The 25524-nt window shown below is 38.1% G+C and overlaps 1 protein-coding gene across 5 annotated transcripts in view; it reads right to left on the reverse strand.

Annotated features, from left to right (window-relative positions):
* dock1 (dedicator of cytokinesis 1) overlaps window positions 1–25524 on the reverse strand; it is a 303583-nt gene that overhangs the window by 245271 nt on the left and 32788 nt on the right. For 4 of the 5 annotated variants that reach the window (XM_036142017.1, XM_036142019.1, XM_036142016.1 and 1 more), the window contains exons 2-12: window positions 24080–24163; window positions 22140–22180; window positions 21988–22043; window positions 20223–20319; window positions 16948–17096; window positions 15603–15738; window positions 10940–11091; window positions 9268–9349; window positions 8563–8698; window positions 3332–3404; window positions 429–568 (exon numbers count right to left, since the gene is read on the reverse strand). In XM_036142017.1, the coding sequence (XP_035997910.1) occupies window positions 429–568; window positions 3332–3404; window positions 8563–8698; window positions 9268–9349; window positions 10940–11091; window positions 15603–15738; window positions 16948–17096; window positions 20223–20319; window positions 21988–22043; window positions 22140–22180; window positions 24080–24163 (1146 nt within the window). The remainder of the gene's footprint in view (window positions 1–428; window positions 569–3331; window positions 3405–8562; window positions 8699–9267; window positions 9350–10939; window positions 11092–15602; window positions 15739–16947; window positions 17097–20222; window positions 20320–21987; window positions 22044–22139; window positions 22181–24079; window positions 24164–25524) is intronic. The other variant, XM_036142018.1, reaches the window with a different exon arrangement.

The following is a 25524-nucleotide window of genomic DNA, read 5'->3' on the forward strand; positions in this document are numbered from 1 at the left end:
ATGACATATATGCTAAAATCCATGAACTTAAAATGTTATTTAGGTGTTGTGCTTTGACAGGGGTGCGGGATGGAAGAAATTATTTCAATTTCTATTGTTTTCAAAAGGGGGGAAAAAAAATTCCACAGTCACATTTTCAAGACACATTACTTGTTCTAATAAAACATCATTTGTATTCAGAGGTTCCACTGCATATCTTACATACATAATGGCATGCCATGTCGCACATCGGAGAGCAAGCACACTCAGCCCTGAAGGCTGTAAACGTTAAGGCACTATTAATAAAGTCTCTATTCTCTAGATATAACTTGCTTGTTAAAACTGAATTTAGAAAACTAGTTACTGGTTTTACCTTCATTACAAAAGCAACATAAATGTACATTTTGCAGTGTGACGATGAGTTTGTGTGTGTAATGCTTCCACTGTACCTTGGCCTTTGTGATTGACTTCTTTGGCGGTGATAACTTTGTTGATGACGGCCTGGAGGAAGTCGCTCTCCCCTGCCACCCTGGGTGAAAAACGGGAGATGTTCAGCTGCTTGTGGAGAATGGCATCATCCAACGCCAGCCTGCAGTACGTACACAACAGGCAAACACCACAGGGGGAGCGAAAAAGATGGCAGAAAAAAAAAAAAAAACGGGACGGGAAGAGGCGAACAAATTGATGGGTGGGAGAAAAGGAAGTGAGATGCACGAGAGGGAGAGAAAGAAACACACCGAAGAGTGATGTGGATACTACGACAGAGATAAAGTCACTTGTTAGCAGTAAACATGTCAGCAGAATGGATAAAGAGAAAATATAATTTAGGAAAGAGGCTTAGTGAGCATCTATAGATCACTTAACAGTTAAATGTTGTACTCAAATGGTCTTTTGTTTCTTTCTAAACTGTATGGCTTATAACCAAATCCCAGAAAACGTAAGAAATTAAATCAGCATGGTGTTTTGGATTTTTTTTTTTTTTTTTAAATGGCCTTAGTGGTTTGGACTCCCCAACTTGTTACAAGTTGCATATTCACCCAAACATGCAACATGCAAAATAAAATGAAAAAAGGTCATCTGGAAAGAACTGCAAAGTGGCAGCCATCATTAAATACAAAGAGAAGGCATCCACAGTTCATGAAATTCTCATGAAACCAGAAAACAGAATGGAAAAAAGAAGTGCTGATGTTAGAATAGTAAAAACAACCAAGAATGCTCTCACTTAGGCTTGAGATTGAAGGCACCTCTGTATTGAGTTCCAAATCCTTGCAGTGAGCGCTGGTTTGAAATGGGATTAATGGACTTTGATGCAGTCCTTCAGAAATTAAGAACCCACAGCCATGATCCTATGAGTTGAACTTCTAAATGAAACAATGTAGCCCCTTTTTAAGAGACCCCTCGGCCTTACAAAGATATATATGAAGTGTTTATTCTGTTAATTTAGTTGTTGAAAACCCATTATTTAGTTTCTATGATAATCTGAATATCACATGAGACTAATAAAAATGGTTTTAATACAGAAATGACACCCCTCTAGAAAGTATGTCCATGTACGATTCAGTATATGCTCTCAATACATGGTCGGGGGCTCCTTTTGCATAAATAACTGCAACAATGCTCTGCTGAGGTGTTACCACAGTCCAGGTTGCTTTAGCAGCGGCCTTCAACTCATCTGCTGCGTTCGGTCTGATGTCTCATCTTCCTCTTAACAATCCTCCACAGATTCTCAGCCCTGTAAAGGCTGTGATGACCCCTGTTGTTGCAGCTTTTTTTCATTTAAAATGTTTCCTTTCAATAAACATTCCATTAAAATGAGTGGATACAGCACTTTAAACAGCCCACTTCTTTAGCAATGACCTTTTGCGGTTTACCCCGAGTTGGGTCAGAAGTCTTACCTGGGACTATGAAGATAAGAAAATGGCCCTAAGAAAACATTTCTGTGTTAAAATCATTTTTAATTGATTTGATGTAATATTCTAAATTCTCAAAATAACTGAACATTGGATTTTCTTTAGTTGTAGGCCGTAATTAACAAAAATATAAAGATATTTCAGTATTTGTATAATAAATCTTTGTCAAGTTTGTCAGCTTTTGGAAAATAGTCCAGCAAAGTAATATTTCCAATCTACATAAAGCCCTTTTGAAGATTTGTCGCTCATCGATGTATAGTTTATTGAGGTAGGAAGGCTGAAGGAATATTCAGGACACTGCACAATTGATAGTGAACCTATGACTTCCCCCAGTGTTTCTTTTTATTTATCTAATTATTAATGTTAGTTAGAAAAGCTAAAAACACAAAATCTACAAAGGCCTGCTCTAGTACATAGTATTTACGCAGAATGTATTTGCAATAAAAAAAATTTCTTCAACTATGGTTCAATCCACGGAATGTGCAGAGTAAGGGCAAGACATATTGCTTTTTTAGTAGGTGTTGGTCTCGTTGCTTTGCTGTGAAAATGACGATACTAAATGACCAGTTTAGTTTTTTTGTTTTTAGAAAACTTATGCTAAGAACTGATTAATTACTGTAATTCCCAACTATCACCTTCTTAGAATGTCTAAATGTTTGAGAAATCAAATTCCATATGCTTCCTGTCAAACATTTTAATTATTTTTTTGTTAATTCAGACATTTTACAGCAAGTATACAGTAAATGCCTGGATAGCGGTCAATGTTAGGTTCCTGAATGTAAGAAAACACTGCCTAACTAAATTTACTATGTTGCCATGAGTCAAATGTTAATCTTAATTTTAATTGATAAATGTAACTGTTTTTCACTGTCTACTAAGTTCCACTTAAAATAAATCTAAGCCAATAAAAATAAAATGTCAACAACTTTTAAATGAACTATTTTTAGCACAGCACTAAAAAAAAAGTTATAGCTAAACGTAACTGTTCAGTCACTGGTTATACATTTGGTATTTCTGAGATTATCTGGCAACCAGTCAGTATTGTTCTCCAGTCTTTTCCCGCTGGCCACTGGGGATCACAAAGTGCATTTTCTAAAAAAAAATCTCATAATTTCTGATTGGATGAGGGAAAGCCGGATTACATTACAGTAAAGGGCAATTTTACTTGGTGGACATATGCAAGAATGAATGATGGCACCAAGAGTTTTATTCAATAATTAATAATCATATTTAGACAAATGATTCTTGGAATACGAAGGAATGTTACTCTGTCCAAACTCTTAAAAAATATGGGCAGTTAATGACATTACCTTAATGTATTCATAAGCAAGTTTTGGAGGTCTTACAACGCCTACTAATATGATGATTCATTCAAAAAAAGTAAATACAACCTCAAATGATACATTAAGTGTAAAAGAATGTTTTCTGCACAATGCTCTTACGGCTGGAATGGTATGAAGTGCTGCTTGTCCTCATCGTCCGTCTTGCCCATTATGATATCCGTGACATCCATTACTGTGAATAAAGTAATAAAAAAAGCAAGTTAAAGAAAGTCAAGGCCTGCAGATAGTATAGCCATGTCAGGGATAGAGATCGTCACACTATAGAGCCACACAACTTTCTTCGATAAAAAATAATTATTGCAACAAGGACCGTGCCATAAAAAGGGAAAAAAAAGGCACTGACAGAGGTCTTACTGCTTTTAACTATATGGACTCTATATGCATGTTCCCATTAAACGTGCACCTTCTCTCTCTTGGGCAAAGTCAAGGATGGAGATACTGCTGCCATTAACTATGTGTTTTCTATTGGCACATTGCCTCTCTGTTTAGCTGTATGCTCCCGGGGAAAGAAATATCTACTAATAGAGCTATTGCTGGAATAAACTGTGTGTATTATCTTTTCTTTCCTGTCCAATAAAAAGTATTCCTTACTGCGTCTTAGTGCTGATGTCTTTGTTTCCTGAGTTGAGCAAACAAAATACTTGAAACTTCTAAAGTAACAGGAATTGCCCCCATTAACTATTTGTTCTCTCTCTGAAAACGTACTCATGGGATCTGTTTTTAGCTGCATCTATTGGTGCCAATAATTCTGTATATTCTCTATGTTTTTAAACGGGGGAAAAAAGTACTCGTAACGCACCATTGACAAAGCTACTGCTCCTGTTATGAATGCGTGCTCACTTAGATCTTTTTCCTATAGATTACACAACCAACCCACCTGTGTTTAGCGAAATCCTAGACAGAGTTATTGACAAGGCCATTACTTCTGCTTACAATGTGTTCTCTTGTTTGTTTTTTAATAGAAAGGGCTCTGTGGTCCCCTGTGGTCTCCTGTGTCTGTTTCCTGGACAGAATCTTTGACACAGTTATAGCTTCCAATGACAATATGTACTCTTTATAGTGTTTTTTTTCTTCTCTAGAAAGTACTTTTGACTCTGCGCATCTGTTTGTTGTCCATCTGTCTTGGATAAAGTCACTGACAAATTTATTTCTGGTATTATTAATGTTTACTCTCTGCTTTCTGTCCCACATAAGGCACTGCTGGACTGGTACTTTTGCATGCTTGCTAAGGATGAGACGTCGCTGCATAATCGATAAATCAATGCAATCAGCAAAAATTCCCATGAATTACCAATTGGTATCAAATTATCATACACATTTAACTGTACTCTATTAGAATTTGAAATTAATTGGATAGTATGTATTTTAATGAATTCAATGAGTGGTTGAAATTTATCTTGGACCTAGGGCTGGACAATATTGAAAAAAAGCATATTAATAAAATAGAAATCATATTGATCGATATCGATAATTATCAACAAATTCAAAGCCCTGACCATTTTATGCTGTTGCTTAGCGACCTTTTTCTAAATACAGAACCCACAAACACTTAATTCAAATTCAACCCTTTATTCAACCAAAGCTGCAAGTTTTTAAAAAGAAAAAAAAGCACATGTGCTCTCTGGACTCTTTGAAGGGGGCAGAGCTTGGTGACAGAGCATTCCTGAGTCTGCGTTTGTGATTGGTTGGAAGGATGTAGTGTTTGTAGTATTAACCTACATGGCTAGAATACAAAAGAAAGAAAAACTGTTATTCTATTAAACGTTTTTTGACCCTTTTTTTTCTATCATCGACATCCAAGGTCGATATACGTCTGTCGATCGATATATTTTGTTATTGAATTATCGTCCAGCCCTACTTAGACCGAATTGAACTCTATTTACCTGAATAATATAACATGTTGGATCTAGTTTTCTAGTCAAGTGTTTTCTGAATGGCTTCGTACTAAGAATAAGGAAATAAGTTGATACCAAAAATGTTAAAGCTGCACTTTTTACAGCGTCACACACAAAACAAAGAAAAATGGACTGATGCCACACAGCTAGAGAGATGTCTCCTCTGATTCCACAACAAGAGATGCATTAAGAAAACCACCGCTTTTTAGCCAGGACTCTGAAAAAGCCCTCAGTATTTTACAGAGAACAGGGGGTACATTCTTGATGTCTATACAGCCTGCTGATGATGTGAATGAGCAATGATGCAGGGATGACCTCACATTTACTTTATTACCCAGGAGGCCACAGGACGAGCGCATAAAGCTTCTATGACAAACGGTAAAGCGAGGCAAATCTATTTAAAGAAGTACATTTCCTCTTGCTGTGCACAGTTGTAAAAATGATGTCTAAATATAGACCAATAAATTAGCCCATCATTTACCGTCCCTTCAAGTGAAACTGAGGGGAAAAACACACACTCAAAGACATACTTTTCTCAGTTGGACAACTGTGGGCAAAACGCCAATCTAATTAGTTTACTATACACCTGGAAGTTTGCCAGCAGGAGATAAATCAAACTACTAATTTTCCCTCTCCACTTGAGCAGGGTCTCTGAATTTTGGCCAAAAAAATATTTATCCAGTCAAGCAACGACCGAAGGCAGCGCACAAATGTTTCACAATGAAGTTAAATAGAGGTGTAGTGCACAGCACGCCCACACAAGAACCGCTACAATGGTAGTTCCCCGTCCTCCTTGGTCTCTCTCTCTAGACTAAAGAATAAAAAATGTAATCTATCTTTATTACTTGCTGCTGAGAACACATGGCTCTATTGTTTCACAAACTATCGCTGACGGGGTGATGAACCCCTGCGATGACTCCCCCCTCAGAAAGTTAGGACAACTGAAATCTAAGAAACAGAGACACACAAAAGAACCAGAACCCATCAAAAGCCTTGCCTAACCTGGTTAAAGCCATATGAGTGATCAACTTCTAAAAATTATTTCTGCACTAAATAGTTCAGTTTTGTTCATTTGCTAATTATTTTACTGATCCTCTTTTTGAATGAGAGCAACCAGTTTTTATTGTCACAGTTTAAGTTGCAGGTCCACTGAGGTACTGCTTATAAGGCTGGGTGTACCTATAACTCTTCAGACTGATGAAGTATCCTGGAGAAGAGACGAAACGAATCAACAAAGAACCCGTCCGGAGGACCTACTCATTTTCTTTTTTCTACCTGCATTAGCTTGGATGTAATCAGTGCGAGTGCTGCCTTACTTACAAGAGCGTTACCGGGTTTTCGAATCCAACATGTTTAAGCATTAAGACATCCAAGCAAAGTGAAGCAGAACCAAGAGCCGTCCAAACTCAGCGTGACCTTGCAGCCCAAACAACAATGGTTGTGTTTAGATGGTAGGGCTGGGCGATATGGCTTAAAAATAAAATCTCTGATTTTATTATGCCAAATCCAATTAATCAAATTTTCCCCCTTCCTTTTCGTTTCACAAAAAGAAATTCAATTTAATGCCTTTATAAACTTGCTTTTATGTCAAGCATTTTGTCTGGGAGTTGACCTGAATTCTAAGTGCCTAACCTTAACCATGGTAAATACAAGCTGTGAAGCATGCTTGTAAAACAAGATGGGGGGGGGGGGGCTGCCATTGTAAACAATGAAAATGCAACACAGTGTTTGCTGCTATAGTTGTATTACACAATGAGCTAAGAACAGGCTTTACTACATTTGTGTAACTTAAAACTAACTAAAAAAAATTAATAGATAAATGTAAATTAAAGTGCCTTGTATTATGTCAAAAAATAGTTCCATTTAAAATATTTTTACAATATATTGTCCTAAATATATTTTTAGCATTGCAGCCTACTCTCTTCATGGAAGCCCATTGGCAAAATAAAATACAGATTTTTGCAAAAATTCATCGTAAAAAATCGTTTTAATTGATTTATTGCCCAGCCCTAGATGCTGGTAAGCTAAACATAAAGACTGCAAAGCGGGAGTGGCACACTTGGATTCATTCGGCCGCTTCTGTGATTGAGCCAACACCCGATTCCTTCACCACAGAACAATATAAAGTAGAATAGAATAGTATAATCCTTTATTGTCCCACAGCGGGGACATTCTGGCTTCTCAGCAGCAAGTAAGGGTAAAAGTCCACAAAAGAACAAAAACATACTGTACAGTCATTAAATAAAATGTGAAACTGAGGAGAACGACCCGAACATGTGCAAAATGTGCATGTATAATCGTGCACTAAAACATCAACAGACAATTAACAGCAGGGATGTCAACAACTTATTGAGCTTGTTGGGAGCAGCGATGGTTATAAAGTCTAACAGGTGCTGGGAGGAAGGCTCTGCGATAATCTTCCTTAGGGTACCAAGGATGCAGCAGTCTGCCACGGAAGGTGCTCTCTTGTTCTGAAACAGCTTGATGCACGGGATGGGAGACACTGCCCGACATCGATTTTTGCTAGTGTCCTTCCTCTCTCGCCTCCTGCACTGGGTTGAAGGGACATCCCAGGACAGAGCTGACCTTCCTAATCAGCTTATCTAACTGCTTTTTCTTAGTTGTAGATCAGTTGCTGCTCCAACAAACTGCACCATAGAAGATTGTTGATGCCACTAGAAAAAACAAGGTATTCAGTTGCTCCTCTGCACTCCAAAAGATCTCAGCCTTCTTAACAGGTAGGCTGACCAAACGTGTTGCAGTGCTTCAAATACAAGCAAAGGTGTTGTGCACCATCCTCAAAACATAAATTTCTATATCAGATTCGGATTTTCAACATCTTTGCTGGCTTCTACCGATACTAGAGGAACATGCTGTGAATCTGCCGTACATGCAGCAGCTGCTGTGTTACATCCTCATTCCACAATCTTGTAATACTCCTTATAGTTTATGGTGGTTGTGGGTTTGTGACCCTCTCCTGAGGTGGATCAAGGATGTAATATCGGACCGGCCGACGTCAACCACCCCTTTGTGGACCTTTCGGGTAATTGCAAGGCATATTGAGCACAGTATAATGTGAATACATCCTCATCGTATTATCAGTGCAATAATTATATCATAAAAGACTATTTTAATTGCAGTAATTGTTGGCTAATACTTTCCATGTGTTTAATGTGTACACTAGCATTTTACATGCTAATGTAATATTTAGCCAGCTGGACATAGTTTCATGGCAGCAGATGCTCACAGCCGACGCAGCGGACTTTGCCCAAAATGCGAAAAGGTCACAGAGTGTTGGAAACACACATGAAAAAGAGAGGAAAGTAAAAAGATGGGCACATATTTCGCCTGATATTGTCATTGCAATAATTACCAGCATTATCGCCACAAGGTTTTCTAATATTGTGTAGCCTTAAGTTCAATAATCAGACTTACCTGCTACTCCAAAAGGTCTTCTAAGGCCTGACGTCAGCTTCTTGGTGTTGTTGTCTCGCAGCTCCATACGCCCCACTCTGACGATCTGACACACAAAGCTGATCTTCTCTCTCTTCACATCTTCACTCCCCAAGTCCTAAAGAGGAACAAAAAACTTGATACGGTCTTGAAGGGAGATGATGCCTTGCCTTAGGGTCAAAGCAAAACGACCTGCACTGTATGGCAGGCAGAAGTTATGGCAACCCAACTGTGAAAGATTTACATAGAAGTCTCATAACAGTGCCACTGAGCGCAACAACTGATCGATTCATTTAAGTTCCAAAAGTATTCAGAATTTTGTACGGCAGCCAAGACTGTGTTCAGCTCTATCTGGAAAAAAAGTGTCAAGAAATGTATTTCCTGTGAGGGATGTCGGCCAAACAGGCAGAGTGCTTTCAGCGCTTGCGCGCCAACACTGCTGCAGTTGGGACTTCCATTAGACAGAGGCGACTGCCTCAGTAAATACGTACAGCAAGCCTGGATCTTACTGAGAGAGCTTAACAAACACAGACTCTCTTCAATAAGGCTCCCAAATGCCTCATAACATGGCTGAATAAACAGATCTACAGTCGGGCAAGCACACGGACACAAACACACACGGACACACACACACACACACACACACACACACACAATCACCTCAATCACACAGCCAAACACACTCACCGTGAAAACCGCCCTCAGGTTATGAAGTTGGTCGATGTCTTTCACCAGGCCGGAGCTCGACCATTTCACCAGGTAGCTCTCACTGTGAGAGAAAAGCAGGGGGGAAAAAGTTTTCATCTTTATTTATTATTATTATTTATTTTTAATAAATATTTTTATCACTTGGATCTTTCCACCAAAGGAAAGTCAGAAATGTATTAACTTGGGAGAGAGTTTTTGACAAGTACGGCGCCTTGCAAAAGTATTCATAGCCATTGACCTTCAAAGAAAAACTTCTACATTAAAACCACAAGTTTTAATGGATTTTATTGGAGTTTTATGTAATAAAGCAGCACAAAGTAGCGCATAACTGGAAAAATGGAAGGGAAATAAGACATGGTTTTCAAAATGTTTCTCCAAACAAAAACCTAGAAAAGTAGGGTGTGCATTTGTGTTCAGCCCCAGTGAGTCAGTGCTCTGTTGAACCACCCTTCAAAGCAAGTCTTCTAGGGTGTGCCGCTACCAGCTTGGCACATCTGGAGATGGAAACATCAGCCTGTTCTTTACAAACAAGCTCAAACTGAGTCAGACTGAATAGAGTGTGTGACTTAATAAGTATTCAGTTTGGACTAAAAACTGAGCCGTTCTAAAAACTGGCTATGTTTAGGGTCATTGTCCTGCTAGAAAATTATCTCAAATTTTTCTTTTTTTTTTTTTTAAGACTGGGTTTTCTCCAAGTATTGACATGTATTCAGCTCAAATCCATTTTCTTATAAACCCTGACCAGCTTCCCTGCCCCTGCTGAACAAGAGGATACCCATGCATGATGCTGCCACCGCCATGTTTCACCATAGCAATGGTCTATTCAGCATGAAGCACACTTTTAGTTTTTCCACCTGAAGGCCAAACAAATTTAAATGGGTCTACTAACTCTACAGAATTCACCACCCTAATCTTGCTAAATCCTGACATAAGATGGTATTATCTCCATTATCATTTTAGCTTTGTTTTTGTATGTAGTTAAAATCATGTTCAAGTGCAGAGTGACAAATAACAAGCATGAGCTAATTTGGTCACAAATATTAAGATGGACACAGCAGTCATACATTTTTAATGGATTTTTTTAGAAAATAAATATTTCTGAAATGGAGGACGTGTGCCAGAAAACTGTTCATTGTTAAGATATTCAAGTTTTAAGAAAAAAAAAGGAAAAAAAAGGATAGAAAAAAGTATCATATTAAAGAGAAACTGGCAAAAACTGGCTCCTATAGTTCAGAGCTTTATAAAATCAGAGATCAAAAATCGGCTGCAAAATCTCCGATTGGTGCATTTCTACTAAATTTTTATTCTTTTTAAAATTTCTAAACAATCTGCAAAGACCAATTTCTCATATAGAAAATCGAGTTCCCACCAAACAGTTCCCAAGGGAGCTGCTGCTTTATCTACTAACAAAATGAGACATTACCATTTCCTAAAATTTAGGACTAATGCCGGATGCAAAAGAAATGCCCCACTGAGCTCCTCTAATCATAAGACTTTGATGTCAAATCCCTAAAAAAAAAAAAAATAGTAAACCCTTCAACTGCGAGGCTAATCTGTGCTCATCATATTTCGAAGATGAGTGTGTGTATAAAAAAATAAGAGAGAAAATAAAAGAGGATGGATGTGTAATTATGCAAATCTCCGGGTTTACCTGATAAACTTTGACTCCACTGGGTCGTAGAGAGACATGAGCACCTCTGCATCCTCGCCAATCTTACACACCACATTCTTCAGCGTCACAAAGAGGGCGAATGCCGGCGTGGAGGCGAACTTTGCTTGCCTTGTCAGATCAATATTCTGCTCCTGAGACAGTCGGGAAACAAGGGCACGGCTGTGAATGTTGGGTTTTCTTACACAAAAATACAAAGCCTAAAGGCTCTTCATCCAATTCAGTTATCCCTCGAAAATCATTGTTCAGTTTTTATTTATTCATGAAGCGCTTTACAAACTGAAAGGCGACCAGCGGTACAGGTGAATAACAAATAAAATGGAAAATAAAAATGACAGAATACAAAAAACAAAACGACGGGCAATAAAATACAAGTTTGACAATTTACGCCATAAAATCAGCAATAAAAAGGCAGAGAAGAAACAAAGAACGGCCTAATGGTCATGCCCGCTGGAATTAAGAGCCAGTTTTAACAGTAACAGTTTTCATAAGCGATTTAAAAACATTTAAAGTCCCAGCAGATCTCAGAGAAAGAGGGAGAATCTTGCAGATTCTCAGTGCTGCTGGTGACGTAAGGAGTCCTGGAAACAACCAGGAGGTTTTGGCCTTCAGACCTTAAGAATGCTCCAGGGGATGTGTGGATTCAAAAGCTTTGATAAAAGTTAAAAAAGATGCCAGACTACTGAGGCGTTTAAAAACTAAAAGCAAAACCTTACAAACAATTCTAAAATATTACGGGCAGCCAATAGAGTGAACGCACTATGGAGGAGATTCGTCCATTTCACCTTCTTAGCAGAAGGGCAACTGAATTTTGAACCAGCTGAAGATGGCGAAGAAGAGACCGATCAGTCAAACAAAAGAGGCAGTCGTAATCAGTCAGCCAATAGGTTACACTTTATTTGAAGGGGTGTACATAAGACTGACATTACACTGTCATAAACATGACATAACACCTGTTATGAACATAAATGACTCTTTATGAATGTTTAGGACTGTTGTCATTAATTGTCATTCAGTAAAATATGACACTATTAAAGCGAAGTTGACATTATTTAAAATGTCTTTGTTATGACAACTTGACATTAACAGCGACAAAGTTAAGTTTAGGGCTTGACTTGGGATTAGGTTAAGTTTATTATATGGTAAATGGCAAAAAGCTTGTATTTGTATAGCACTTTATCAAGTCAGACGACCCCAAAACGCTTTACACTACAGTACAGTCATTCACCCATTCACACGCCGGGGCCTCTGACCACGGCAGCAAGGTCATTCAGGTGAAGTGTCCTCTCTTCAAAGACACAAACACTGAGATGGTTGGACCGGGGGATCGAACCAGCAACCTGCCAGTTACAGGACAAGCTCCCTAACTCTTGTCGCCCCCCCGTTTACTTTTTAAAGTCTCCACAGTGACATGATCTCCTGTGGTTTATCTGCGGTGAAAGAATATACAGTGTGTGGAGTTATCTTTTTTAGCACCTCATTGAAAGTATGCAAAAGCTGCATCGCTAAATATTTAGTAGTTCAACTAAACCCTACGATAAAGACCTGTGATTGAAAAGGTCATGTAAGATGAGCCCACGGGGATGCAGGGCGCTTAGTGGAAAAGCGCTGCTCATGCAGCTAACTGACATTCAGGCGTGGAAAAAGCCACTGATGGGCCAGGCGGCAGCAGCAGCAGCAGTAGATTGAGAATCTGGCAGAGATCCTGCCTCCGTGAGGTGGCAGGCGAGGGTAATTGTGTGGCAGGAGAGGCCTCCCACATTTTCCACTTTCACCCAAAAGCTACGCAAGGGACAACACTCTGCTTCAATTCAGACAGCAAGGGAATCCCATTTCTCAGCAAGCAACAAAGTGTGGAGGTGTATCCAGTTGAATGGCTTTAACAAACTTTGATCCATGCTGTTTTAGTGTCGAGAAATCCCATTAAAAAGCTTAATGTAAATGGAAGCTGTCAAGTGTGAGTTTAACAATTCAAAGCAACAGATTCGGATAGGATTATGCTTCTGATACACAACCCAGGGATTGTTTTTAAGGCATTTCCCATGTTATTCATTTACCTTTCGCATTGTACGATGTAAACTTGTGATGTGTTGATGCGCTCATAAGTATCAGACCGGGGTATTTTCAAATGATTGGTGGGGAGTCTGTGATTTTTGTGTCAAACAGAGCAGCTGCTGAATATTGTAAGTGTTTTGGGATCAAGAGTGCGGAAAGCGGTTTTGCTCCCACATCGTCCCGATGCATGTTACTCTTGAACTTTTATCTGATTTTCTTACTTTAAATAATTAACAGACCCTCTTATAATGACATTTTAAAGGCTCTATGAGTGTCCTCAATTGATCAGATGATTAAGATGATTTATTTCAGCATTTCATTTTAAAAATTGAGAGTCGCAGATACGTTACACACAGAATAATATATTGTAATTAGATAATTAGAGAACATTTGCCCATCAGACAATCACCGACAGCCTCTACGAGGAGGGGAAGGCACAAAAGGTCACTGCTGAAGACTGGTTGCTCAGAAAGTGCTGTATCCAAGCATACCAATGGAAAGTTCAGTGAAAGGAAAAAGTGTGGTAGCTTTTATTGAGATGTACTCGTACATGTTCAGAAACCCTGAACATCATCAGTGAGACACAACCACAATAACTAATGCAGACCACGCATTGGTGAATAATACATGGTGTTATTAAAACACAATTTAAAGCTCTTGAGGTGTCAACCATCTACATGACATTGAGTTTATCAACTTTTTTTTCTTTCCATTTTTTGATTTTATCAACTTATCAACAATCAATATACTGTTGGATTGGGACTCTCCATTACCAGATGCCTATTCTTAAAAAGGAAAAAAAAAAAAAACATATCATATCATTTATATATCATATTATTTATATATATATATATTTATATATATATATATATATATATATATATATATATATATATATATATATATATATATATATATATATGCGTGATAGTATTTTCAAAGCGGTGACAAAAAAAAATATCACATTAAATTTGTTGACGGAAAATGGTCAAAGGGATTTAAATGTTGCATTACCAAACTGGCTGCATCTTGAAGTTTTTTTTCTTCTTCTTTTTTGGATGATAGCAGGCAGGGAGAAGAGAGTGTTAATAAAAGCATAAGGAGGGAAGAGGAGAGAAGATGCGCTGAAGCAAAACGAAAAAGTGAGAAATGTAAGAGCCAGATGAAAAGACGAAAAGAAAGATAGTTGTTGCGATCTTATTCAATTCATGTTCTTTAGACAGTAATTTAAAGAGCTTTGTGCAACACTGCAATAATGTTCCTATGCGGTATAAGCTGATGGAGGTCATGAACTGATTAGAATCTTTTTTGGGAAAGGAGGGAGTAGCAGAGAAAGAAGAGCAGAATTAAAGACTAGGAGAGGAAAAAGAAAGTGTAAGAGGCGTCAGGGCAAAGCAAGACAAGATGAGACAGGTGATGGAGAACTCACAACCACAGCTACTCAAAACGTCTAATTTCTGCATGTGGAGTATTATCTTCATTTGCCTTCATTCTCACAAATTCATATAATGAATGGCAAAAAATACCTCTTTTTTTTTTTTTTTTACAAAGGTTAAGAATTTTAGAGCACATTTTTACCTTAGTTGAGAGAAAAAAGAGGCAAAGACGTTTAAAAGATGAAGGGGTTATAAAGAGGTTGATTTTTAAAATATAGTTAAAGAACATTTAGAATTTAGGGTAATATTATTCTAATCTGCTTTTACATCATGAAATGAAATACAGTATGAACTGTGTTTTTTACTTATTTGGCTTTTTTTTCGATTACAAGGTACAACATAAAGCTTTATGTTGAGACACACCCCTGATTATGGTAACTTTCAGTAAACAGAAACACCATGCTGTTATTGATTTGTTATTTTAATGATATTGTAGTTTGACGACAACCTGCATGGCCATACCTATGACTTCTCTGTGATATTTCTGGACAGCACATTGCATTGTCCACTTTTATCTATTGAATATGCTGCGCCTTGCTCCTTATTTTCCAGTTTATCGCATACTTCGTCGCATGTCCTGATGCATCCCAATAAAAAAATTTAATTAAAAATTTGTTTCGATACCTCACATCTTGTTTACTGCTCAGACTTGACACCTTTTTTAATATTGATTAACATTTACGATGGGGTAAATATTACACCTGAGCAACTTGCTTAACAATTTACAGCAGTTCTTAGCAGCCGTTTTTTGAATGTTCTAAAAATGATTATTATGAAGCTCTTACATGTTCATGAGGGAAATACGGCTTAAGAATAATGACCGGAACTCTTAACCTGGAGCCATTCTGTGATTAAGACTGACTACACGGTGCTTACCTAATGTGAGAAAGTTAATTCCAGTCAGAGACTTTTGAGTTCACTTGGAGTAAATGACAGAAAAAATAAAAAACTTCCTGAAACGTATTACATCTGTATTACATGACTGTAGAAAGTGCAGTTCCTAATTATCAGCGCGTTACAATTCATTCTGTCAGAATCTCTGAGAATAAGAGAACATTTTGTGCCCCGTTTAAATCTTCTTCTCGTTTCTGGATTAAAAACTGCTTACCGGGTTCAGATTCAAAAAGGGGGACCAGACCCTTCCTATCGCTTACCTTCTCCTCTTTGATGCGGTCCTCAATCTGTTTGGAGGCCGCCTCATGCGCTCTGAACAGGCTGACGGTGCTGGTGAGCTCTGGGTCCAGAATGTTGCCATCCTTGTCTCTGACCACCAGATCGAGACCCAAGTATCTTGAATTGAGAAAAAAAAAAAAAAAGCAGTGAAGAAGTAACAGAACATTTCAGAAAGAGGGATAACAAAAGGCTAAACACATGGTTGCATTTCTGTAAACCTAAACGGCATGTCGTAGCTATGCGCTCCCAGTGAGTTGCCTCATTTGATCCTCATATAATATTCCCTCTGCTCCACTGTTTTCTTTCAAAGCTCGCCTGTTTTGTTTTTATGGGGTTTTTTTTCTCCCTCCGGCGTTTCTGCTCTGGAGGGACTCGGCAGAGACACCAGCAGGCTGCCAACACGTACCCGATGGTTTTTCCTTTTCAACACATCCGTATCTGGTTCCACAGTGGCAAACACAATATCTCTACAGGGCCACGGTGTAAAGTTTTATCACGGCAGCAGAATAGCGCTTCATTGCCAAAACTGTTTTCCCATCACACTGCAGACACGGCAAGAGCCGTCACTTCATGATGGAATAAACTGGAGTCTGCAGAAGCTGGCTTTGAACATCATTGTAAAGCTAATTAATTTAGTTAATTTCACTGATTTTGTAATTAACATGTAAATGTTGCTTTCTACTGAAAAGAGGAGTTTTGATATGTGAGCAAACTGTTTTCCGTCCTTTGCCCAGGTAAGACCCTGCTGCTGCTGTCTCAGCTTCAAGACTGGCTTAAAAAAAAAAAAAAAAAAAAAAGGAATACGACAGTTATCGCTCACGTCTGTGTATGCTGGCTCCTGAATCGGCAAACTCCCGCCTCAGTCTACGCTTTGTGGATCTCCCCCAAACTCTTAAATATTAGTCGCAATCTTTCGACGGTTGCAGTTGTCCCTGTTGAGATTTTTCCTTCCACTCAACTTCCCCTTTATATGCTTGGATAAGTAACTCTTAATACCCAGGTTGTTCATTTATGCATCAAATTCTTGTCGTTTTTACTATTCTTGTGTAATATTCAAATTTTCTGAGTAACTGAATACTGGATTTTCATCAACCGTACCCCAAATTCTATGGAAATTACCAGAAATAAACACAAAATATCTGAATCTGTGTCATGAATCCATAAGGGATGGGTTTCAACTTTTTTAAAATTTAATTATAAATGAACCTTTCAGTGATATTCTAAACGTATATTCCAACAGAGTACGTCTCTCGGGTACATATGAGAATAAGGGAATGTAATCCAGCGCAGAACAAGGCTGAAACGCTTATAGGAGTGGATGCTTACTTGTTGCCGTAGTCAATCTTGGAGGTGACCTTCTGTTTGAGCTCAGTGAGCTCGTCCTGCGGGAGGGTGCCTGACAGGATCTGTGACCGCCATTCGATGAGGTCGTAGATCATGTCGCGGACACAGTTGAACATCTCGCGCTTGTCCCCCTTTCAGACAGAACATTGCACAGCTGTCATACATGAGGAAACTAAGAAATACCAAGAGATCCTAAATCCTAACAGCAGGATAGCCAGTGTGTGCCTCAACTCTGCAAGGAAGTGGTACAATGGGTTTGTGTCAAATGTTCATGCAGGTGGATGATTATTTTACCCATTTTTTTAATAGTTTTCAAGTTTGTTCTGTTTAGAAGAAAAACATGTCTCTATGTCCTTGAGGTGGTGCATTAAGTGTTTTTGTGTAAAATTATGGAAAAAGAACATTTAATGCCACGGTTTTGCATACATTGAATTACACATTTTGCATAATGATATAAAATTATTTAAATCTAACCTTGGTGTACAAAAACACAAAACAGAGTCTACATTTTTTTTAAAATAAAAAACAGCCAAAATGAAAATGCTGTGTATAAAAAACAGAACACACCTTTCCTGCTTCCATAGGATTTAGGCAGGAAAGGACAAAAAAGTATTATCAGCACACGCGATAGACATAAATGCAGGAATTAAAGCAGTTGCTAAATGCTCCAGAGCACACATTTGTATCCTGATACATTGGTGGAAATACATAGGTGAAGACCTTATAAAAATAATGATTGCTTCCCGTGAATCTTAGAAGGAGAATAAGACTATTTCTAAATACATTTACCCCTGGTAAACAGAATCAGCTTCGTCTGCAACTGGCTATTCAGATGCTCAAAAAACTTCTGACTATACGAAGTGCTACCAAGTCACCCTAACAACACTCAAAGAAAAGGACTCAAATTTAACTACTTTTACAATGAGTGAGGTGTTGAAAATAATGTCAGAGGAAGCACAGAGAAAGAAGAAACATATTTTTAAAAAGTCTCATTCCAGCTGCAAGAGTTTCAGCAGATAATTGGGAAAGCTGAAATTCGTACAGGAAAGTTGGACTTTTTTATCCTTTCGAGGTTCAACATTTGTCCTGGAACATGCTGGGTTCTGGAAATGTAGGCATTCTTTTGAATACATATAGCTATTTTTGTAATGCTGACCACACTAACAGCGTGTATTAATAATACAAGATGCTAAAGCCAGTTTAAAGTATAATCCTCCATCTTCATCTTGTCTTTGCTGTTAAATTGTAAAACCTTCCTTTATATCGAATTCATATAGCTCTGCTGCTGATCTAATTTTTTTACATCTACTAACGACACTTGAGCAAGAAAAGAAAGTTCAAAGCTGCGATTAATTTGTCTTGCTTGAATTTTGTTAAAGAAATTGAATTCAGCAAGAATGGATAACTATATGTACAAATACCAGATATCTGATAAGAAAACTGATATGCCTTTCGAATTTTAAAGTTGCTCATTGTACAGCGAAAAAGGTTATTCACAAGTGGGGGAAAAAATGAAGACCCAATCTTCCTAGAAGTGGGGGTACCAGCAATTTTGCTCCAAGGTCAGACCGTGTAATGCTCAAAGAAATGATAAAAATACGGAGGCTTTGGCGCTACATGCCTCAGGCAAAATGTTAAATTGTGAAGGTCATCACTGTAAAATAAAAATAAAAAGATATCTGGCTTATTTGGAAGGATTGCCTGGAGAAAGTCTGTTTAAAAAAAAAATATTGAAATTGTGCTTTACTCCATGTTTGCTGAAAACTAAATAACGCACATTTTCACAAACATAGCAACTGTCAAGCACAGAGGTGGAGGAGGTGATGATTAGAGTCGCGGAGCAGCCATAAGACCAAGACAACTTGCATTCATTTAGTCAATCATGAGCTCCTCTTTATGCCTCGGTGTTACACAGTCGAACGAGAACCCGTCCGTTTGACATATGAAACTTGAAAGAAACCCAAATACGGCTGCAGATCTGGAAAAGAATGACTGAAAAAGCAAATAACCCAGGTGCCGCAGCAGGCCGAGTCAAAGGCCAGACCCCGACTTGATGGAAATGTTGTGGCCTTTAAAGAGCTGTGCTGAAAGCTCAATGAAAAAAAAAAGCAAAAGTATTAAAATGCATGGGTCAAAATTCACCCACAGCGATATGAGAGAAAATAAAGGCAGATAAAACAACTAATTATGTTGCTGCTGCTGAGGGTGGTTATGCAAGCTCCTACGTCACAGCGTGTACTTGGCTTCTGACATAGTTTTCATTTCGCCGTCATTATTGTTCAATAAATACTGACAGTAGAATCTGCTGTGTGTCTTTGTGCCCTTGATGCTGTATTTCAAAGATTTTACAACCTAGAAAAGACCAGATCCTTTTGATCATGTACTGATACCAATGCTGAATAGTTAAAGTGTTTGTATGCGTGTGCCTGTGCGTGTGCGTGTGTGTGTGTGTGTGTGTGTGTGTGTGTGTGGGTGGGGGGGGGGGGGGGGCCTTCTGTTTTCCACGGTTCAATGTTGTTAATGTAACACGTAACATGTAGCATGTGCATACATTACCCCGGTTAAGTTAAATCAGTGGTCTCCTGATGTGCCAGACACACGCATTAAGTGTTTGAAAGGAAAGGGTACTCACTGTGTATGGGATTTTGTTCTGACTTTATCTGAGATCATTAGAGTGAAGATACCTCACCTGGCAGAAATATGTATACTTGGTATATATCCAAAAAAAAACTTTACTGTTACTCCTAACGAGTCAACTTTAATTGATTTTGGAGTCCTGCAGGCGAGGAGAATGATAGCTCTGACCTGGAGAAAAATGGATGTGCCCTCGAGACATATGTGGATAAAGGAGATGGCATCTTGTGTTATGTTGGAAAGGCTGACTTATATAACCAGGAGAAGGGCTGCAGAGTTTGAGACAGTATGGAGTCCTTTAATAGAGTTTCTTAAACGTCAAAGTGCTCTAACAGCTTCAAACTGCCGCGTCGATACATGTTGTTGAGTGTTTGTATTTTATTTAGTTTATTTAATTTGTTAAGTGTGTGAAGTATGTGAAATGTTTTGTAGAAATTGTGACTGCTCATTTTATGGATGTCGTTGTTTTGATTACCGTCTCTTTGTACAAGTGAAATATATATATATATATATATATATATATATATATATATATATATATATATAAAAAACTCAATAAAAATATTGTTGAAAAAAAACAACATGTAGCATGTGCATCTTTTGGGAAAGAAGGGATGACTTACAACATACAAGTCCCTCCATATGGTGGCCCACTCCCGCAGCGTTGTGGTAACCTCCTGAACCAGAGGCAGCTCAGTGGGGATGACCGTCTCCTTATGCCTGCAGTAACAAAGAATGCATTTTGTGAAACTCTGGCTTTGTGTCCAGTCAGCCATTGATTCTGCACACTTTTGTGTTTTCCCAAGTACAAAACGTGAAGAGGGCACATTAACCAGTCCTCTTTGAGTCCACAAAGCAAAAGCATCACTGTACACGTTCATTCCCTTGAGAAAATGCAGCATTTAAACTTCGGTGGCATGTCAAAGCTGTGTTGCAAATACACATTAATCTCGACTAATATTTAATGTAAATAATTAGACAGTTGAATGGAGCAGCAGGCAGATGTCAGAAGTAAAGAAACCAATGCGCCTCACAGCTTCAGATAATGACTAGCCTTTTTCTTTTTACTGGTGGAGTGAATGTGTGCATAAGCACAGCATGAACCAGAGTTCAGAAAAACATGTCACTCGAGTTCACAAAAACTCTAGAGTCTTATTTTGGATTCTTTTAAAGTTCTCAAAAACAAAAGTGTAAAACCGAAAGCCAGAAGGTTTTAAATTTTATTGTATGCTTTTTTTACGCCTGTTTTTCAATTCAAACAAACTGGCAGCAGGTGACACTTCATTCAACAGCAGATTAGGAATTCAGTCTTATTACCAACGTATCCAACATATCACACTTGTTAAACATTTCATGATCAGAGCATTTTATGCTCTTAAAAATCATCAACGTCACTCTAGGATTCTGATCTCTGACATACACGGGATCAAAAAAGACATTTTACCTCAACAACAAGACGTGCCATAATAGGAGCTTTGGCCACTAGGAAAATTAACTTAATACAAGGTTCAACATCAGATCATAACAATCAATTTCTGAATTTTTGCTTGATTGGTCCTTACTGGTGACCGGCTGGTCAGTGACAAAAAATCGAAACCTTTTTTTTTTTCAATCAGTGAATGTTTCATATTACTAGGGTGAGGTAAAAATAACACTTTTCAGAGTGGATGCAGTTACTTGGTAAAGACATGTCACATGTCCATTCAGCCTGTGAAGTCGCGAGAGGATGAGAAACTTCAGCAGGTAATAAAGAAGGTGGGATGGAGTCCAAAATGTCTGATTTGTTTTATCCATTTGAGCTTTAAAGCTCAGTTTGTCGTGGAACGCACTGGATTTGGAAATGTTGGGAGAGTTTTTGGAAACAGTTAAGCTAAGGATCATTATTTTCTATGATGTTACCATGGAGACGGCTGTTTTAGTCATGCTAGTCTTGCTCATTTCTACAGCGGTGCATCAATGCGATTCTTAGGAGGGTTTTAAATCCCAATAACCTAATTATTTTGTCTTTTATTTTAAAATATCTTTAACACACAGAGGCATAACATAGCCTTTGCTTCTAATTAACATATACACGTAGAGTAGTATTGGAAATATTTTCAATTCTGTTCTTTCATGATCTCGTATTATCATTTTATGTAGAAATCAGAACTGGCCAAAATTAGCAAAAGCTGGTCAGCACTTAATTTCTGAGATCAAAAATCGTCTTTTAAGATCTGACCTCTATTTTTTATGCATTGGTTTGTTTGTTTTTTTTAGCGATTTTGAAATAACATTTTTTCAAAATAAATAGCAATACTATTAACCATAGAACAACTTTGTTGTTCTATGGTTAATAGTGTTTACCATCAAACATTTGATGGTAAAGTTAATTTATACTGAGATACTGACCCACTGCCTTCAACCGTGGCATCCTTTAGGTGTATATAGCAAGCAGGAAATATGCCCTGGGAGAGGAAAGATTAAAAACACAACATTGCTGTACAACCTGAGCAGAAATGAATATTAGAATTATTTTTTTTTAAAGTTAATCAGCCACTTACCTTTTTTGATTTTCTCCTCAGCCTGTATCCCCTGTACCACTCTAATGAAAAATAAAAATAATGCTTTATCAGGTGTCAGTTTGTTTCCCCCAATTGAATTCAAAAGTACGATTAACCAAAATTGGAAACTCTTTAACATAAAACACCTTTAATAACTAAATAAGAGAGAAGAAAAATATTGTCATGGCTTAGAACCAGCCAACTATTGTACAGTTAGCATAAATACTGTATAGCAACTGTTGAGCACATAGGTGGAGAAGTGATAACGTGGGCTTTATTTAGCAACAACAAAAAACAGGGCATCTTGTATTCATTTAGTTAACCTCATACTGTTTTGTATTTCCTTGTAATTTCTCTTTTGAATTTACATTTTTTTTTACTTTTCACCCTCCCCCCAAAAGAAATAAAATAAAAATAAAATAAATAATCATCATCATCATCTTAGAGGCAATGCATCCAAAAACTGCTTTTTTTTTTTTTTTTTTTTTTTTTAAACTGCTCATTTTAAAGTCCTTAAACAATAACAAAAAATAACTTTTTGTAATGACCCAATAGAAAATTAGATGTCAAAACTTTCCTGCTGTGATGGGAGCTGATGACTACTGTGAATACAGAAGACCATAAAACCTGAATCATCTAAAGCAGCATACATCCTACCAGAGAACCAACGTGACGCCACCAGTTAATCAAGCTTGGAGACTCGTCAGTAACTAACCAATCAGCGATCACGGTTTGTCCCAAAGTGAAACGTCCCCTGCAGAAGGCCCCCTGAACTCTTTCCGACAACATTCTGGGATGTTAAATTGTGAATGCATCGCGGTAGGGAGGATTTTGTTTGGTAAAAACGGTTAAACGTTATCAGTGGGGAAAGTACAATTCAGGCGCGTTTAGAGGGTCTTTATTCATTTCCCGAAACCTAAAAGGAGAATAGAAACGTGTAAAGATGGCTAAAGGCATGCTGTCGACCTCATGAAGAGCTCACCACAACAGTGACTGACGGGGAAGCATGTCCGGAGTGCATGTTCGTCTGTACGAAACTAACTCAGTTTTGCGTCATAAACTTTGCATGCTTAGAGGTTAAATTAAAGGTTAATGCTTGATGCTAGTTATGCTGTGTTTTCTGTGCTTTGGATATCTGTGTGTTGCAACACCTGGTTGCATACGTTGAGTCTATGTCAGCTATGATCGGTTAACAGGACTCCGATTTTGGACAAAGCTTTTAAGAGGTAGAATAAAGTAAACTTTGCACTCCTAATACAGAATTTCACTGTAAATCTGTGCCATGGATAGCACGATGGCAGCATGAAAACCTATTTTAAGTCACATATTGGGTATGTAAACTCAATTTGTCTGCGGTTATTCTGAAATGACTTCACTCATTTGAACCTTCCTCTCCCCCCCCCCCCCCCCCCCTGTCGTTTTTGGCTTAATGTAAATAAGACAAAATTCCTTCTGTGAGCTTCGCAATCACCGCCATTACAATGCATTTATTGCTGGAGATGAGGATACGCTTCCTTGTGGGCGGAGCAATCTTACAGTTAACATTATGTCAATTATGGGGGTGTGCTTCGTTTATTTTTTAGTTTGTATTTTTTAAATCACCCTAATGTTTAAGCTGAGTTGTACAAAAAATGCTTTCCCAACATCAACTCACTGATTTTAAAACCTGGTATATCATGTTCCAACAAGAGCGTACCCAAAAAGTGTACTTTCTTTATACTGATATATGCCTTTTAAAAAAAAAAAAAAAAAAAAAACGTCTAAAGTTGAGGCTTTTAAACTGTTTTGTTTTTTTTCTCTGCAGCCCACCAAGTTCCTCTCCTGCATTTTCCAAATTGCAGCTATTTACAAAAGTCTAAAAACAGAATGAAAAGGCACTAAATATTCCTTTCCAGCTCGTCAGCTTTGATCACACATGGCATCACTGCGCCCGCTCTCACCTTCATATGTCTCAAGTATGTGCACCGTGTCGCCGATCTGCAGTGACAGCTCCTCTTCTCCCCGGGCGTCGTAGTTATAGATTGCTGAAAGAAAAAAAAAAGAAGAAAAAAAAAGAGGGGACAATTTATGAGAAGAGGATATTACAGGTAGAGGAAAAAGAAAGTCAACAAAGAATTTGGCTCCCTTGAGGCTCTAAATATGTGCTCCTGCAATGTGTAGTAAAAGTTATCGCACATTTACAGGATGTCCACCCACGCTCTCTGACAGTGAGATTGCCGGGTCTGGCACCAGTTTGAGCTGAGATTCCAACACGCTTCTACCACCTACTGAGGAGCGATCAATACTGACGGATGACGCCAAAACAACACTAATGACAAGGACAAATTGACTTTTAACAAGACGGGGCAAACAAAACGTTTCACAGCAGCCGCAAGTTTCTTTACTGTCCCCTAAACAAATTCATATAAACAGCACTTGATGACTGTTTCTTCTTATTTGTCAACGCTGTATCAATGATTAATTGTGCTAATTACTAGCCATGCAATCGCAATCATAATCTAATGTCTCGCAGAGCAACATGATTACATAACCCCCGTGCTTTCATGTATGCATATTAAGAGAGAAATCAATATGCAACTATAATAAAAAGCACCTTAAGTTTAAAAATGTTCTTCAAAAAGACGAGACAGTATGAGATTCATGACATCTTCAAAGCAAAAGGTTTCCAAAAGGTTTCAGCTGGTCAGTGCAGCAGGGTTGACAGAATACTTTTCAAGCTTTGACTTCAGTTCTTAAAGAAAAAATAGAAGGAAAAAAAACACCATGCATGTTCTACTTGACTTCAGACATTTCAGTCCACACATTAGAGTTGGCGAAAAAGTACAAATGGCGACTTGAAGCGGCAAAGTAACATCAAATTTCTCTTGTATTCAAGGATCTCTGCTGCAGAGAGAAAAGCACAAAAGTATCAAGTGAGATGGATGTAAGAAGGCTGTAACAGAAAGGGCAAGAGGGTTTTTACTTTGGTGGTAAGAGAAGCACAATTGTGTGTGCTGTATTACAAAAAAAATAAATAAAAAAATCTGATATTAGAACCAAAGGGAGTGTATTGAGTAAGAGACCATGCAGAAAGAGGAATATGGAAGAAGAAAAGTGGGCAAATAAGCATCTAAATGCAGGCAGCTACGTCCTGCTGTGGGAAAGCACACTGAGCTGCTTGAACAGGTTTCTAGAGGTGAAGGACTGCTTAATTAAAAAAAAAAAAAAAAAAAAAGACCATAGCTTCAGGCACCGCAGCCTTCCCAGCAGGTTTATCCTGCAAGTGCGTTATCCATTTTCCCCCTAGAACCACCTGCCACTTGAAGCGCTCATTACAGTTCATTAGAGGCATCAGGTGGGACGCACCTTTTTTTTTTTCGTCTTGGCTACCATTAGCTCTAGGGTG

Source organism: Fundulus heteroclitus, chromosome 10 (genome assembly GCF_011125445.2).
Source record: "Fundulus heteroclitus isolate FHET01 chromosome 10, MU-UCD_Fhet_4.1, whole genome shotgun sequence".
NCBI classification, from domain to species: Eukaryota; Metazoa; Chordata; class Actinopteri; order Cyprinodontiformes; family Fundulidae; genus Fundulus; species Fundulus heteroclitus.